At 39.1% G+C, this 18,944-nt stretch overlaps 1 protein-coding gene across 5 annotated transcripts in view; it reads right to left on the minus strand.

The window, feature by feature from the left end:
• LOC140504868 (NACHT, LRR and PYD domains-containing protein 12-like) overlaps nucleotides 1-18,944 on the minus strand; it is a 138,919-nt gene that overhangs the window by 45,630 nt on the left and 74,345 nt on the right. For 4 of the 5 annotated variants that reach the window (XR_011967258.1, XR_011967257.1, XM_072610233.1 and 1 more), the window contains exons 13-15: nucleotides 14,723-14,808; nucleotides 7,840-8,002; nucleotides 5,111-5,331 (exon numbers count right to left, since the gene is read on the minus strand). Coding sequence is in view for 3 of the 5 variants with exons in the window: in XM_072610233.1 (XP_072466334.1) it covers nucleotides 5,111-5,331; nucleotides 7,840-8,002; nucleotides 14,723-14,808 (470 nt within the window). In the remaining 2 variants the exon portion in view is untranslated. The other variant, XM_072610234.1, reaches the window with a different exon arrangement.

Below are 18,944 nucleotides of genomic sequence, written 5' to 3' on the forward strand. Positions count from 1 at the left end.
AGGTATAAAGACTGATACTATAAACAAATTAGGGGAGCAAGGAGTAGTGTATTTGTCAGATTTATGGAGAATGGAGAAATTTATGACCAAACAAGAATGAGAGAATATTATGAAGAGAAAAATGGATAATTTTGATTACATTAAATTGAAAAGTTTTTGCACAAACAATCCCAATGCAACCAAGATTAGGAGGGAAGCAGAAAACTGGGAAAGAATTTTTACTAGTGTCTGTGATAAAGGTCTCATTTCTAAAATATATAAAGAACTGAGCTGTGAGGTGATCCAATCATTCTTTGGAGAGCAATTTGGACCAAAGGTATACTATGTGCACACCCTTTGACTCAGCAATATTGCTTCTAGTACTGTATCCCAAAGAGATCATAAAAATGGGAAAGGGTCCCACACGTACAAAAATATTTATAGCAGCTCTCTTTGTGGTGACCAAGAACTGGAAATCAAGGGGATGCCCATCAATTGAGAAATGGCTGAACAAGTTGTGGTATATGAATGTAATGGAATAGTATTGCTATAAGAAATGATGAACAGGAAGACTTCAGAGAGGCCTAGAAAAACCTGTATGAACTGATGCTGAGCAAAAGGAGTAGAACCAGGAGAACTTTGTATACAGCAACAACCACAGTGTGTGAGGAATTTTTCTCATAGACTTAGTCCTTCACAGCAATGCAAGGACCTAAAAAAATTCCCAATGGGCTCTTGAGGCAAAATGTCTTCCACATCCAGAGAAAGAACTATGGAATTGGATAGCAGAATGAAGCAGATCATTTTCTCTTGTGTTATATTTTGTTTTGTTTTCATGGTTTCTCTCATTGATTGTAATTCTTCTATGAACATGACTAAGGTGAAAATGTATTTAATAAGAATGTGTGTGTAGAACCTATATAAGATTGCATGCCGTCTCAGGAAGGAAGGGTTGGAGGGAGGGGGGAAAATCTAAGATATATGGAAGTGATTGTAAAAAAATGAAAACTAATTAATTAATTTTAAAACAAAAGAATGGAGGGTTAATTACCAGTTAGCTGTCCAAATGGTGATGTATTATTTGACCTTGGTAACTTATGAAATAGAAATACAAAATGCCTTTCCTTTCTATGCAATTCCTTTTCTTCAGTACTGGTGGTAGATTAATAGAAAAGCAGATGGTGCTAAAAATTTGCAGTGCTCCCAGGGTAAACTGGATCATTTTGAGTTTGAGAGTTCTGAGATGCAGTGGGGCTAAAGTCTGACAGCAATATTGTGTGCCCCCAGGAATGGAAGGCAACAGGACTACCTAAAGAGAGACAAAGTGACCCAGACCGGAAAAACTAAGTAGGTTGAAAGTTTTCTGCCAATCAGCATTGGAAGTGGACCTATCAGTGGCTTTTGTACTTCCAGCTTGGATAACAAAGGGAGATCCAGTCTCAAAAACAAAACAAAATGAAACCAAAAAAATTACGATTCCTTGAAAGATACAACAATGGATATAAAACCATTATTCTAACCAATATTATTGAGTGACATACAAAGAGAGAATGAACATTTGCTACTATGATGAAGGTAATCCAGCATAGAATCCACGCCAAATAGTGATTTCCTAAACATTATGAGATCCCGTAGATACTCGTATTGGCAAAGGAAACTGTTTTGATTTCAACAATGCAGACTCCTTAATGAAATCCATGATTCTTTAAAAGAATTTCACCTAACTGTATACTCAAGAAAAATCAAGTAAAGAATACCTACTTCTGAGGCAATTATAGTCTTCCCTTCTTCCTTCTTTCCTAAATTTGCTCAGCTGAGGGTGGAGGTAGAGAAGGTAAAGGGAATGAAATAATAATTTTTAAAAACTTGTTATTAAAGAATAAAAATAAATTTTAAAAAAGGATTCACCCCTCCCTAGTCATTGTTTATGAAAAAATACTTGATCTTATTTTCATCTAATCATTTTATACTGTGACCTTTTATATTTAATTCGCATATCCATTTTGAGCTTACTGTGCTATATGGGGTGGGATGCTATTCTAAACCTCATTTCTATCAAATGGATCTTCAATTTTCCCAGTATTTCTTGTCAAATAAGAATTTATTACCCAAGTAATTAATGTTCTAGAATTACTGAACAATTAGGTTTATGCAACAAATGAGTTCAATAGTTTACCTTTCTGCCTTATCTTTTCTTCCTTATCTTCTTCTCAATCTGCTTTTTTTTCTTTTAAACTAGCACAAAATAGATTAGATGATCACTCCTTACAAAGGAATATTATAAATATGATTTGATATTTGGAATTACTATTCCCTTGTCATTCCTACTTCTCAAAAAATAGTTTCCTTTAAACTTTTGTTCTTTGAAATATATTTTTCAAAGTCTACAAAGGCTATTGGCAAGGGTTTATTGACAAAACATTAATTCTATAAATTATCATGATTTTTATTGTTAGCTTGGTCCAGGTCATGAGCATATGCATCTCTCCAGATATTTAAGTAATTCTTTGCTGTCTTTATGTTTTGCAATTGTATCTATACAAGTTTTGAATATGCCTTTGTAGATTGACTTAAAGGTCATTTATATATTTTCTAGATATTTTGAATAGAACTTCCCTTACTCATACTTCCTCCTGAATTTTGTTATACTCTACAGATATGCTGTTGACTTTAGTGGTTTACTTTGTATCATGTTATTTTATGAAAGCTATTGTCTCAGATAGTTTTTTTACAATTCTTCTAGAATTTCCTAAATCATCATGCCATCATCAGATATGAATAGTTTTGTTTATTATATGCAGGATGTGTTACTTTGGGTTGAAACGAGTTGTTTTGCCTCTATGGATCTACTATTCCATCCTCTTCTCCAGTTTCTCACAACTATGAAATAGTCATATTAATTTTTCTGTATTCAAAACAATTTTAGTGAGTTATTTCCTGCAGGTGATATTCAGTTTTTTGATTTGTCATGTTCTTTGGGGAAACCTATCATACTTAAGTTACTTCTGATCATCCTGTCAGTTTGTATTTGTAGAAAATTCGTGTTTCTTGAACAATATTCTTTTTCCTTCTCTTCTGCTTTCCTTTAATTCTGTATTTGTAGGTTCTAAATCTCTTATTCTTTCTCATAGCTTCTAACTCTATGAATGTATTTCTCATCATGTATTAAGTTTTCGTTTCTTGATAATTATTTTCAAATTTCGCACTGGTAACTAATATCTGACCTATATACATTTATAATTATTTATTTTTTGAATTTCATTTTTCCTTTTTAATGTACTGGAAATGTTTAGCCTGGTTCCTCGATCTCTGGGAAGTCCACAGCATTTTATCTTTCATCAGGCAATAATGGTTCATTTTCCTTTACATTCTATATTTCCTTAATATACTTTGATGGCAGTTTTACTCATTTTTTCTCTTTTCAGGACCTTCTCTATTGGTTTACCTGCTTGTGTGCTAGGCTTGTATTCAGCCTTTTTCCGCTTAATAATTTGACGTTTTTGTGGTTTTCAAATAAAAGAGAGGATCTTTTTCATTATTTCTTTTGTCACTCACTTTGGCTTCCCTACTTTCACTTGAGAAGAAGAAAGTGAGGTTGGTGACCTTGCACAGCTGCCCCTCACTCAAATCAAAGTTACCTGCAAGTCATGTCATCATCTTGATGTCAGGTCCTCTTCGAGAATGAAAGACAAGCACAACAACCTTGAAGCTATGTTGTTTGATACCCTTAGCTTCATCACACCGGGAATGCATGGGAGTTATTATTATTTTTGTAATCATTACAAAGATATATCAAGGAATTCTGCTTCAGACTTGATGATTGCTTCCCAAAAGGGAACTACTTTCCTTTATCACAGGAACTGCACTTCTCAATGTCTTAATGAAAAAAAGGCCTTTATCTTAGCTAGGAGAATAAAAGCTAATTTATATTGAAAAATAACAGGTGGCAGTAATATAGAGCATAATCACAATTTGCCACATTAGAAGGAGGTCTGATGTGATATTAAGAGAGTGAGCTATAGCTCTAGTTATATCATATACTAACTTTGCTCCATGAGTCTGTGGAACTATTTCTACTTTTACCATGAGTTCCACCTACATCAGGAAAAGTAGGTCCAATATCCCTATTTGGACAATAGAACTTTTACATATGACCTTTCAAAAGAGGCCTTTTGTATGATGGGATGGAAGCCTTGGTAGCATAGCCCTACAGCTCTGCATGCTATGGTAATGAAATATCACTCATATGCCAACAGTTCACTTGCCAAACTATTGAGTTAACTAGGTAACCACTTCCAGCATCACCGTAATCTCTAGCCATATTGCTGACAAACATGAGAACAATCTTGAAAAAACCACATAGTAGAAGCTAAGCAAGGTGAGATTAGCCAGAAAAACAAGACTATCCAATTTTTGTTATCTACAGGGTCAAACACTTCAAAGAAATAATATTGATCCTGAAGTCCATTAATACTGAGCTTTCAGTGTATTAAGACCCAACTTCTTTTTCACAGGAAATCATATGTGTCTGTATTTTCTTCAACCCAAACTCGAGCAGTTAATTTTTTTTAACCTGAGTCAAGGACTTTATACTTGTTCCTATTTATTATCATCTTTGATTCAGTCTAGGGAAAGATGATAGAATAATGATGATGACTACAATGATGGTGGTGGTGGTGATAATGATGATGACAATAATTCAATTAAACAGCTCAAGAAAATAAATCTCAAAAAAGTGGTCTTGTCTATGCTCATTGAAGTGTCAGTTATCATCCAAATGGAAATGATCATTAATCATTATCATGATCACCACCTCATCTTCCATCATTACTATCTTCATTGTCTTCTTCATCATCATCATTATCACCACGTCAATCATTACCACTGCATCAACATCATGATTAGCACCAAATATCTAGAACAAATTGTGGAGTGAGATAGTAAGGTTTTGTATTCTATAATCTGGACGTCCTTCTCTCAGTTTTTGCTTCTCTTAAAATCTAGACATAGTCTCAACTAGATAGTTTTAAACCACCAGCAATTCATTCATTTATCAGCCCATTAAGTCTGTAGCTGTACATGTTGCTGTGCCTTGATATCACAATAAGATTTTCACTTCATATCTCTTTACCTTCAAGGTACACAAAATGGGGTAGATGCACAGAAGTCACAACACCAGGATCAACTCTGATATGAAATAGAGGACCAGCAATCATCCAATTTTGCCTCTGAGTCCAATCTAGATGCTGATTCCAGGTACCAAATTCAATGTCAACAGTCACTTCACTTGTCACAGAAAAACCAAGTCCAGTATCAGGCCAGTGGTAGAAGCCAGCCATGGGTAAATGAACTCTGGAAAGCACAAGGAGAGACCATCACAGTAGAGGAGAAGAAGCTTCAAAGGATTCTCAGTTTGCACAGTAGGCCATATGCAGTACAATTTCCATAACATGAATTGTTGGGGATGTAATTGTTGGGGAGCGGACAGGACCTGCCTTAGCGGTCGCTCAGTACCCCGGCACTGGAAGCTCAAAGAAAGCCAGAGACCAGTGTGGGGAATAGGAGGGTGCCAAAATACCTTAGAGACAATGCACCCAGTACAGTGGGAGGCAGAGGATCGCCAAGGGACCGTATGGCCGTTGGTGATTCCAGGACTTAGTTTTAACATCTGGGGCAGAGACATCATGAGCCGCCTGGGGATGAGGCTATCAAATTTCTAGTAAGGGCCATTGCAGTTGCACTGGAGTCCCCACCCTTGAATTGGAAGTCAGACACCCCGATTTGGGTGGAGCAATGGCCCCTGACTCCAGAAAAACTCCAGGCATTACAAATACTGGTTAAGGAGCAATTAGCACCCTGGAATGCTCCTGTGTTTGTTATAAAGAAAAAATCCGTAAAATTCAGGTTCCTTACAGATGTTAATCAAGCATTTGTAAGCACCAGGCAGCAGCAATACCAAAGTAGACAGCCAGTATGCATTCTTATCAACTTCACCTTAAAGGCGATCCTCGCTAAACAAAAAAGGGGAAGAGGTCGCCTAACACAATCAGAGCTTAATACAGCTGTGTATACACACAATTTTTTGCATATCTCAAAAAACTCACATACTACTCCAGCTATGAGACATTTTGTGACTATTCCACGACAACCCCGCAAGGAAAGTAATACCCAGGCTGGAAATAAGGACACATGGGCCATGGTAAAGGATATGGCCTCAGGGAAATGGCAAGGTCCGTATAAGATACTAATATGGGGTCCAGGGTATGTTTGTGTCTCCACAGGAAAAGGGGACGTGTGGATTCCCATTAGAAGGATCCGTAGGTGGAAACCGGTGTCGGAGATGATGGAGACGCAGGAAGCGACGAGCCCGGAGACCCTGGAGAAGGATCATGCACCACCTGAGTCTGCTGCTGACAGCTTTAACCTTGCTGCCCAGAGAGGAAGCAGCTCTCACCCCAGCCACTGACATTGCTGCCCACTCCATCTAGGCATCTCCTTTCAGCGGCTGAAGGAGGACTTTGATATCACAAACCCAGGACACTTGGGGGGGGAGGGGGTGACCAACTTTTCGGAGGTGACCAACTTTTCGCCTGAACACCACAGGCTTGGCCGTTGAGATCCATTTGCATGACTGAGGGGGTGGTGATGTGTAAGGCGCCAGCACTGAGCTACTCTCTTAGAAAATGCTTTGGGATTAGTGATTGCACTTCCCTTGTTGTAACTCAGCCATTTAGTTTCATCTTTGTTTTGTCTGATGCCTCTCTTTGTCAGTTGTGCTAGCTGCAGATTTCTGTGTAAATGAAGTTCTTGTTGTGGGGTACTCATATGCTAAAGGCCTTCCTAACCCACTCAGCCTCCAGCCGCTATTTGCTCTAGAGCCATGTGCGCTCTGCGCAAAACAAAAAAGGGGAGATGTTGGGGATGTAAGCTCAATTCCATGTGGACAGTCTCGGGCGGGTAAAGGTGGGAACTTCTAAATCTTAGAGTTCTCATGAGGCCCCCCAGGAAACGGCTGGGAATCGAGGTGGACCGAGCTATCTCATGTATTTCCGCCTCTTCCCATGAGAACGTGATGGGAGAGGCATCCCCACCCTCGAGACTGGGCCGGATCTGGGCACACCTATTGTTATCTAACAGGCACGGTATTCAGGTGCAAACTACGCGGCCGGAGAGCTTAATTAGGGTCAGGAAAGCCTGAAAGCTCTTAGCGAGGGAGGGGCCCTTACAGGACAGAAGGCCCCATTTTTCCTCTCTTCGCTCTCCCCTCCCCCTCTCTCCCCACTTCCACTTCTGCTTTCATTCTCTTACTGTAAGATCTTTGCCTCCTTGGGAGATTCCTCGCTCCTAAGGAAGAGTTCCCCCTGCACATGTAACCGAGACCCTGAATAAAGCCTAACCCTTGTTCGACTCCGGAAAGTCTCTTCTCTCATACGTTTATCCGGTTTGGCCAGCCGAAGACCTGCGAGGTAAGGTAAGACTCGGGTAGCCCTCAGGCCTCTAGGCCTGGCAATGAATTATCTCCTTTATCTCTTATCAAACAAAAGAACAACTGAAGAGAGACTGATTCTCATATTTGCATAACAGTGAGACAGCACAAAAACTTGAGATAAATCTGATGATTAAACATCATTAAATATTTATGGTAAACAAGAACATCACTGAGATGAAAAATCACTAATTATTTAGGAAAGCAAAGAGGAAAGGAATGGAAGAAAATGGAGGAGAGTGAAGGGAAGAAAACAAAAAGGGAGCTCCATCTAGATTGAGAGAGGGCTATTACACTTTCTTTCTGTGAGTCACATATGCCAGTGCATGACTCCTGGTGGGACAGAAGGAAATGAAGAGACCACTGACTCTCACCTGTATAAGTTTCTCTTCTTGTCTATCTCTTGAAGCTTTACTGGTCCATTTGGTCCCAGGAACTTATTGTGGCACCTTTCCAGTTCTAGCTGTTCATCTTTTAAAGTGTCAAAAGGGGACGGTGAGGAAGTCACTTCTTGTTTTGTTTGTGGAACTACTTCTTCTGCAAATAAATGTTAAATATGTAAAAATTCAGGAAAAGAAAAAAAAACAAATTGATTCTCTCAGATTCATGTCAAGCCATAAGAGTTTGCTACATTGCCACCATCTCTAGTCACTTTGGCAAATTCATTAGAGTTATACAATGCTTAATGCTCTTTCAGGTAATGAGCAAATGGTGTGATTATGACTGTATTCGGTTTATGCCTTCATCCTAGCTGAGGAAGTCACATTCCTGGATCATGAAGCATAAAAGAGAAGTCTTGCCTCCAATGCATTCACTTTGGACCAGAGCTTATACTCATCTCCATGACTCACTGATGACCATGGCTAGTAGCCTTCATGGCAGTTTACTCCTGAGAACTTGAAAACAGTACAAAAAAATGATGCAGGGAAGGAGAAACAATGTGAAGTTAAGAATTATTGGAGGACATTTTTACCATTCCCACTCTTTAATAATACTGTACCCAAGCCAGGTTGTAAAGCTGCTATCAGCAACACTGCTCTATTTAGAATAATGATATTTTCTTCCTGTTCCCATGTCACTACATATCAGGATGAACTTAAATATTTATATGATTCTTTCCTCTCAGCTTTCTTTACAATTTGGAGAATCAAACTTAAGAGAGGAGTAAAAATCTATGATTTGGTCACATTGATTGTATTTCATCTGGTCATTTGAATCATCAACAAATTTCTAAGGAATTTGGGTCACTGTGGGTGACTTAAGACAATGGTTAACAGATCATTACACCCAAATCCATTCTGTTGCATTGTCTTTAGTCATTAGAATAAATCTCAAGTATCCCTGAAAAGGCAGAGACAAGGAGGATTATTCCAAAGAATGCATTTGCACCACACTATCCATTTAAAGAGATGAATACAAAAAACAAATGACAAAACAATCAAAAATAAAAACAAGAAACAAAGAACATGGCTTTTTTTCAGTACAGTCTAACTTTTAGTGACTCCATTTGGGGTTTTCTTGGCAAAGATACTACAGATAGTTTGCCATTTCTTACTCAAGCTCATTTTACAGATGAGCAACCTGAGTCAAACAGGATTAAGTGACTTGCCCAGGGTCACATAGCTAGTGTCTGAGGCCAAATTGGAACTTAGGAAGATGAATCTTCCTGATTTCAGGCCCACAACACTCTCCACTGTGCCACCTCCATTCTCTAAACAAAAAACAAATGTTGGTGAGTATTTCCCTTTTGAATATACTGATTCAGAGACAAAATGTCTTTGTTTATAGTGATTATTTAAAATTGGATATAATACAAGGCATCAGTCCTAAATAGTTTGATCTAAATCCTACTTATACCAGGATGGAGTAGGGGCCATGATCTTTGAATCTGTGTATAGGATTTCAAGGCTGGAATCTTTCCCTCCTTTGTATTTTTCCTAGAAATGTAAAGATTCCCTACAGATGTTAGAGAACTGAAATAGATGAGTTGAGACTATAAAAACAGGGCTAAGAGAGAGATGACTTAAGAAGATCATTTATTATTGCTGAGGCCACTGGGAAGGGCTGTATATTGAAATAGCAGGGAAAAGAAGGAACAGTGAGAGGTGTGGTAGGATAAAGGGGAGTCATAGGATCAAAGGATCCTATGTTGCCTTCTGTTGCAAAAACTAGGAGATGGAGTGGGGGAGCAGATCCAAGATGGTGGAGTAAAAGCACTGCCTTGCTTGAGCTCTCCCCCTAAGCCCAGCAAAATACCTGTAAAAATGACTCTAAACAAATTTTGGAGCCGCAGAACCCACAGAATGGCAGAGTGAACTAAATCTCTAGCCCAAGACAGCCTGGAAGGTTGATAGGAAGTAGTTATCATACCATGTTGTTAGCAAAGCACAGTTCAGCCTGCTGAACTGGCACAGATGGGATGGAGCAGGCCTCAGGGGACTGAATCTCTGGCACCTGTGGTGGTTTCCAGACTTCACGACGCCAAAATGCCAAGGACAATTTGAAAGGTCAATAGAAAAAAACCTGTGAGAGTACAGTACTCCAGTTGGTGGAGGAGTACGTTGATAAGGGAGCCCACAGTGGCAGCAACAGTGGCAGCCACTGTTTCTGGAGCTTTAGGCCCACACATTGTGGGGGGATTGATAGGCTGACAGTACACCCCCAATCCCCACTGGAAGCAGAGAACTATCTTGATGAAGAGCTCAAAAGTCGAGTAAATAGCTGCAAAAATGAGCAAAAACCAGAAAAAGAAACAGACTATAGAATCTTACTTTTGTGACAAGGAAGACCAAAGTATACAAAGAGAAAACAATAAAGTCAAAGCTTCTCCATTCAAAATCTCCAACAAAAATATGATTTGGTCTCAGGCCATGGAAGAGCTCAAAGAAGATTTTGAAAATCAAGTAGCGGAAGTAAAGGAAAAATTGGGAAGAGACATGACAGTGATGCAAGAAAATCATGAAAAGGGAGTCAACTGCTTGCCAAAGAAGACCCAAAAATGGTTGAAGAAATTAACACCTTTAAAAATAGACTAACTCAAATGGCAAAAGAGGTCCAAAAAGTCAATGAGGAGAAGAAGGCTTTAAAAAGCAGAATTAGGCAGATGGAAAAGGAGGTCGAAAAGCTCACTGAAAAAAACAATTCCTTAAAGATTAAAATGGAGCAGATGGAAGTTAATGACATTGAGGAAAAATCAAGAAAGTATAAAACAAAGTCAAAGGAATGAAAAAATAGCAGGCTATGTGAAATATCTCATTGGAAAGCAACTGATCTAGAAAATAGATCCAGGAGAGACAGATGATATCTAAAAAAATGAAATTAAGGGGTGAGAGAGGAATATATGGGGAGGAGAAAGGGAGAAATAGTATGGGGCAGATTATCATATGCATAAAAGAGGCAAGAGAAAGCTTTTTCAATGGAGAGGAAAGGGGGAAGGTAAGAGGGAAAGAGCAAACCTTACTCGCATCGCATTTGGCTTAGGGAGGGACTAGCTTGCACACTCAATCTGGCATGAAAATCTATCTTACATTACAGAAAAGTAGAGGGGATGATAGAAGGGAGGGAAAATGGGAGAAGGGGGTAACTAGAAGTAAACACTTTTGAGAAGGGATAGTCAAATGAGAGAATAGAATAAATGTGAGGCAGGAGAGGATGGAGGGAAATATAGTTAATATTTCACAACATGTCTGCTATGGAAGTGTTTTGCATAACTGCACATGTATAACCTATATTCAATTACTTGCCTTCTCAGGGGGGATGGATAGGCAGGGAAGAAAGGAGAGAAGTTGGAATTCAAAGTTTTAAAAGCAAATGTTAATAATTGTTTTTACATGCAACTGGGAAATAAGATATACAAGCAATGGAGTACAGAATCTATCTCGCCCTACAAGAAAATAGAGGGGATGGGGATAAGAGAAGGGAGGGGTGTGATACAAGGGAGGGCAGATTAGGGGAAGGGTAATCAGGATGCATGCTGTCTTGGGATGGATGGAGGGGAGAGATGAGGAGAAAATTTGGAATTCAAAATCTTGTGGAAGTGAATGTAGAAAACTATAAATAAATAAAAACCCAGGAGATGCAGAATCCTCCTATGAGCATGAAACATGGCCTTACTACAATCTCTGCTTTCTCCTTATAATATGACACCACAAAGAAATCATGGGACAGCTTTTTACTTAATATCTTCATGAATTTCTAACTGCTTTATAGAGAAATGGTGTTTCTGACGTTGATTGTTTTGCTTGGTCTGTACCCTTCCCGATTCCTTCCATATGCAAAATCCCTGTTAGTTTCTCCCTCTCAATTTCATAGGATGCCCTAAGTCTTTCTGATTGAGGACTTCAGTTCACTCCCAGTTTTGAAGAGTCTTTTGATTCTCCACAGTCTACCATCTTCATTCATACAAGTAGCTGTTGCTAACTGCCTACTATGTTCACTATAATAACTACTGTGACTAGGTGCAAGAAAGGAAACAAGTATAAATAAGAAATGATTCCTGCCTTTGAAGAACTTATTAACTAATAGGGACTATTATACACATAAAGATAAATACAACACAAATTCGAATATGGTGACTGCATTAGAGAAGTAAGAAGTGTTAGGAGGCATTTGAAGTAGGCTTGGAGGATGGGTGAGATGATGGCAGTAGAAGAAATAATAAGAGCTTTTGTACAAGCTGGGTTAAGAGGATGGCAAACAGTTCAATTTTTCTAAAGCATACAACACATAATATAGAATAGTGAGAAATAAGATTAGAAAGGTGAGATAGACATGGGTCTTGAAGACCAAACTAAGTAGTGTGGAGTCATGAAGGATTCTAAGGAGTGGAGCAATTTAGTCATATCTATACATTAGGAAAATTAGCCTAGTAGAAGGATATGGAATAGATTGAAATGAGGAAATACTAGAGATCAGTAACCTATTGTAGAATTCAGATTTAGTATAATGAGGATCTGGACTAAAATCATATCAGAGGAAATTGTAACAGAATATAAGAGATATTGTGGAGAAGGAATTAAGATATTAGATTTTTTAAAATCTGATTCTATGTGCAGGGCAATGGAGAGGGAAGAATCAAAGATAATTCTGCATTTATGAACATGAGTGACTGAGAAAAATGGCATATTTTTTATCATTGACAGAAAAAAAGAACATTAGGAAAAGAAGTAGATTCATGGAGAAAGGTAATATGTTGATATGTCATGACCACCATTCTCAATGACACTTGTCAGTATCACTTTAAGGCTTACAAAATACTTAGTTGCATTATTTCATGTGATCTGTGTAACAACCCTGTGAGATATGTAATAATAATAATGATAACAGAAGTTACATACGGCATTAAAGCTTGCAAAGAGCTTTACATATGTCTCATTTTATCCTCACAACTGCATTGAGAGATAGGTGGTATCATTATCCCTGTTTTACAAATAAGTAAACTGAGGCAGACAGAAGTTTAGTGACTTTGCCCGAGTCATGTAGGTAAAAAGTGTCTGAGCTAGGATTTGAACTAAGCTCCTTCTGACTTAGCTCCAGTTCTCCATCTACTATACCACCTAATGGTGCAAGACGTCTTGATCTTGAGAAGCTGATAGGTCATCAAGATGAAGATATTTATAAAGAGCTAGAAATGCAAATCTGAAGCTTAGGAGACAGTTCAGGCATTGTAATGGCAAGCAAAGTAGGATCTTTGGCTGTTTTTGTTTTCTTATAATCAAGGGTCTCTGATTGAATCTTGCCTTTATCAACCAAGAGTCTTTACAAGAGTTTCTTTAACTAGAAACAGTTTCTAATTTAACTACAAACAGTTTAACTGGAAACACAGTGTGTATGTGTGTGTGTGTGTGTGTGTGTGTGTGTGTGTGTATACGTACATATATACATATATTTTTCTTGTTAATTTTTTAAATGTGATTAAAGATCTTCCCTACCCATTAATGGGCCTGGGAAAATTTGTAGGAAGGCCCACACCTTTTGTAAATGAGGCATTGGTTCTCAAAGGTTATGATGCCCTCTGGATCTAAAAATTGTATAAATACTCTAAGGGTGAGGTTTTACTTTGGCGCTTACCAAGTGGAAATGTTTGTTTGGTCATATGTGACTCCAGGAAACTGCCAAGGAGCCCCCTGACTTTGAAAGCCCAGATATTGGTGCTTCCCATAACTATGTATGTATGTGTGGCCAGGCAGTTGCATCTGCGTTGATTTGTGATGTATGCATTTCTTACTGTCAGACAGTTTGGAAGCACGTCTGTTGATCTTTGATTTCTCTATATTTTCTCTGAAGTTCAGAGTGCTAAGTTTTTTGCCTGAACGAAGTGAATAATACATGTGCTTGATTAAAGTGATTGTTGATCCTTCAAAAATTGCCTTTCTTTTCAGAAATAGCAGGTCCCACTCTGTATGTTGGGGTCCTTACTGTTACAGGCATAGAAATGTAAACTTGGGCATTTTCTGTAAAAAGATGACAGCCAATCAACTAGCATTTATAAAGGTAATTCATTAAGTTCACATGATGGGAGCCTGAACTAGGACAGCAGCCATGTGAGTGAAGAGATGGGAATACATAAGAAAGATGTTGTAGGGGTAAAAATCAACAAGACTTTACACTGTCAGTAAATTAGCTTTTACTAAACACCAACTACGTCAGGTACTGTGCTAAGTGGAGGGGATACAAAGAAAGGCAAAACAGTCCCTGCTTTCAAGGAGGAAGGAAATAAGAGAATTTATTAAACACCTATTATGTGCTAGGCACTGTGCTAAGATCTTTACAAATATTATCTCATTTGATCCTCAGAAAAATCTTGGGAGATAGATGCTATTAATAGCCACATTTTACAGTTGAGGAAAATGAGACAGAGGGTAAGTGACTTGCCCAGGGCCACATAGCCCATCACTATCTGAGGCTGGATTTGAACTCAGGCCCAGTGTTCTACCACTGTGCCACCAGAACTGTCACCCTATAGATGTGAATAGAGATATTCTCTGAATCAGAAAGTTTATGTAGCAAAGAATTAAGAAATAATGCTAAAAAGATAGGACAAGGACAGATTGCTGCAGAGCTTTTGTGTACGGCTAAGGATTTCCAGTTTTATTCAGCCACAATATTAGCAAGATAATGACACTATCAGAGTTGGGAATGAGGAAGATTAATCTGGAAGTGTGAGTACCATAAGAAGAGATAGCAGAAATAAGGGTTAGGAGGCTGTTGCAATAGCTTAGGATAAGGTGATGAAGGCCTAGGTGGGTCTCTCATTACCTGATCCGGACCCCAGATGCTCCTGTGGGGAATTATGACATTCCTCTTCTTTCACGTCATCATAAGGAATTGTCTCTATATTTTTCCTGTCAAGAAAATAGGTAATCAATGTTGACATTTTGTTGATGGAGGTAAGAAAAGAGAATATCTCGGTGCTTGGACGTAGACACTGACCCTAGACTTCTCATGTGCTCTCTCATGTCAAAAACTAGCAAAGGGAACAAAAGGAATAAGCATTTAGCAGACACCAACAATGTGCAAGGCATCGTGCTAAAAAGCTTGAAAATATTCTCATTTGATTCTCACAACAATACTGGTAGGTAGCCACTAATTTTATCCCTATTTTGTGTGCATTTGTTCTTCGTTGCTGAAGAAGACCATGCCATCAGAGAAATAATGACATGACTTGCACTTGACTTTGTTATGAGTGAGGGAGGGCTTATCCCTATTTTACAGATTAAGAAACTGAGGCAGTCAGAAATTAAATACTTTGCCCAGAGTCACACATCTGGTGAGTGCCTGAGGCTGGATTTGAACTCCAACTTCAAAATTCAAGGTTCAGTTTTTTATCCATGGCAAAAAGCCTGATGCTGAGACATATCCTTTGATTCCCAAGACACTGTTATGGTTAGAAATGAAGCCATCACTGCCAGGTCTATTGCCCATTAAGGATCCATGTAGGGGATCAAATCAAATTAAACCTTACTCCAGAAGCTTCCTTTTTCCCCCTGGATTTTCCTTTCTCTGTCTCATATCTGTTCTCCCCAAAGGAAACCTGTTTCATTCTATTTCCTTTCAACAATGAGTAATAGTAACATCAACAAATAATGTATTAAATACTTAGCTACATGGAAGGCCCTGTGCTCAGTGCTAGAGATGCAGAGGTGAAAAATAAGAGTCCCTTCACCTTCAAGGCGATACTTATTAAGTATGATACAAGGAAGAAGGAGAAGAAGAAAGGAATAATCGAGGCCATTCTCTATGAATATTTGAGCAGGTAGGCTCACTCTGTTTCATTTTTAATTTTTGCTTTCTTTTAGTTTTTGGGAGGGAGATTACTCAAGGCTTTATGAAGGAGGTGGAAACTAAGTTTGATTCTGAAGGAAGAGAAGAATTTAAAACATCATTTAAAGTGAGGAAGGAATGTTTTTAGGCAAAGGGCACAGAATTTGCAAACATGCAGAGATGAGAGATGACAGGACGAGATTGGAGAATAGCTAGCTAGTTGCATGATTTGGAATATAAAGGACACAAGAGGCAGTAAGATGACATAAAAGGCCCTAAGTGTAGTGTGAAGCCAAAGTCTATGAGGCCTTGAACTCCAGGCACAGAGTTTATATTTTATCCTAAGGACAGTAGGGAATATTGACTGTTTCAAAGCTGAGGTGTGACATGGCCAAACACATCCACTAAAATTATTCTGACAGCTCCCTAAGAAAGTTTGGAGAGAAGAGTCACCGACTGAAGAGAATCCACCAGGAAAGCTGTTCCAATAAGCAAAGCAAGAGATGATGAGCTAGGATAAGTAGCATTTTGGGAAAGAAAGAGATTGATGTGAGGGATTATGAGAGGAAAAATGGACAAAACAGAAATTGATTGGATGTGGAGTGGGTGAGAAGTTAAGAGTCAAAGATGTCTATCAGTTCACAGAGAGGTTGGTGGTGTTACTAGTGGACATAGGGAAATCCAAGGAAGGATGGGTCTGGAGGGGAAGATAATGTGTTCCCTATCTTCCTCTCCTTGAGTTTCCAGGATGACTTTTCTTTAACAATATGTTTTTCCCTTTATGGTCAAATCCAAATTCATAGGTTCTGAACTCTATTTCCTTTATGTTATAGCAGGGAGGACTGAAAAGGGGATGGTGATCGTCAGGGTTTCGAGTATGCTTTGAGATCTTACCGTAAAATATTTAACTCATTAACTCAATATTTAGTAATGGTCTGTTATTTGGAACGAAGAATGCTAGTTGCCGAGTGAGTTATAAAAATGAGTAAGACAGTGTTTTGACAACTCACAATCTAACACATGAGATCACATGTTCACAAATAAATATAATAGAGATAGCACATGATAAGTTTAGGTCTGTGTGGTAAAGTCAAAAGCGCTAGATTTGGATTCATAGGACCTGGGTTCAGAATGTCCTTTTGATATTTACTCCCCATATGAATTTAAACAAGGCACTTTACCTACTTGGATCCCAATCCCCTTAGGGCATTAGGGCATTAGACTAGATGACATCTGAGGTCCCTTTTAGCTACTGATCTAAGATCCTAAGGGCACAAAATGAGGTAAATAGTGCTATGACAGGTCAAGAGGTGTACACATCACAAAGTACTAGATTTCGAATTAGAGCACCTGAATCCTAGATCTTCCACTCATTCCCCGTGCAACCTTAGGAAAGTCACTTCCTCATACTTCTTGCCTTCTCAATAGGTAGAGGAGGGGGAGGGAGGGAATTTGGTACTGAAAGTTAAAAAAAAAGTCACTGCTCTTCTTTCCACATCAGTACAATGAAAAGGTTGGACTTTTGGACTCAATGGCCTCTAAGTCCCTTCCATCGCTAAACCTATGATCCTCTGATTTCCCTTCCTTTTATCCTTTCCATCCTGTTTCAATCTATAATCATGACCAGTGACCTCAACAGCCTCCACTCTGAACACTATGCTTCTTAATCCCACATCTCCCTGCTTTCATCCCATGTCTTTCATTTTCCATCTCATTCATGCCTTTCTCCTTTTTGTTCTGCCTCTTGCCCCAGGACATCCTCTATTCTCACGCTACTTGAGTCTTCCTCTCATCCATATACCTCTTAAAGTTGTGTTCATCTTACTCGATTTTCAAAATCCTTTTTGAGCCCTTCCATAGCCTGCAAACAATTCATATTTTTCTTGGACCCGTTGGATCCGTTGGATGCACGAGCTTTGATTTTCTTGTCTCTTCTGGTTGTATGTTTTGATTTTCCTTGTCACCAAAGTAAGATTCTACAGTCTGACTTTTCCCCCACTGTTTACTCATTTTCCCAGCCTATTACTTGACTTTTAAGTTCTTTGTCAAAGTAGTTCTCTGCTTCCAGTGGAGGGGTGAGGGGTGGGGAAATGTACTGTCCCAAACTTCAGAGGTTCTATGCAATTGTTTTCAGAGATACTTCTAGGGACCTGTAAAGTTTCGGGTCTTCCAAGGTTGTATGATCAAAGAAAAGGTGTTTACTCTTCTCCTGATCTGTGATCTAGTCTGTGACTGACCTTAAGCACTTTTCTGATCTTTTCTGCCTTGGAACTGTGAGGAGGATTCCCTCTCCACTACTGCCACAAGCTCCATCATGCCAGCACTCCTGCTCACCCCAGGTCTACCACCCAGGACTGGGACTCAGATCCAAGCAGGGCAAAGCAAGGGAATCCTGCATCAGCACCAGCAAAGAGATCCCTGCAAAACTCATCTGATCAGCTGCTTAATCTGCCTCCCACAATTTGTGGGCCTAGAGCTCCAGAAACAGCCATTGCTACAGTAGCTGCCAGCTTCACTGCCCCCTCTCCTGCCCCAGGGCTGTAGCTGGACCACACTCCTTACTCACACAATTCTGACAGACTTTGCCTACTGATCTTCCAAATTGTTCTTGGCGTTCTGAGGGTTGAGAAGTCTGGAAACCACCATAGGTGCCAGTGCTTCAGTGCCCTGAGGCCATGTCAGTGCCAGGGTGGCCCATACTGGACTGTGCTTGTCTCCCAGCCATAGGCAACAGACTTTTCCTGCCCCCTTTCAGGTTGTCAGGCTGGAAATTTGTTTACTCTTTCATTTTGTGGGTTCTGCTGCTCTAGAATTTCTTTAGAGTCATTTTTACAGGTATTTGGAGGTATTTGAGGAAGAGCTCAACCAAGACCCTGCTTTCACTCTGCCATCTTGGCTCAGCTCCCTCCAAATTGTGTTCACCTTTTAGCCACCAGCTCAGGACTCATCTTTTTCATGAAGGTTTCCTTATCTATTCTTCTTCCTCTCTTCTCCAAATTCCCTTTGCAATGAGTCAGCACCACAGTGCCCATTCCTTCAATATTCATTAATCCCTTCTTCATGAGTATGAAAGAATGCTATATTCCCCCTCAATGCCCAAATATGAGAAGTAATTTTTGATATCTTTTTATATCCCACAAAGTGCCTAGAATGGGGCCAAATATAAATCATATGCTCAAATGACAATCACATTTTTGCAGTGTCCAAACATTTGCAA

The sequence above is a fragment of the Notamacropus eugenii genome, chromosome 5, assembly GCF_028372415.1.
Source record: "Notamacropus eugenii isolate mMacEug1 chromosome 5, mMacEug1.pri_v2, whole genome shotgun sequence".
Taxonomy (NCBI): Eukaryota; Metazoa; Chordata; class Mammalia; order Diprotodontia; family Macropodidae; genus Notamacropus; species Notamacropus eugenii.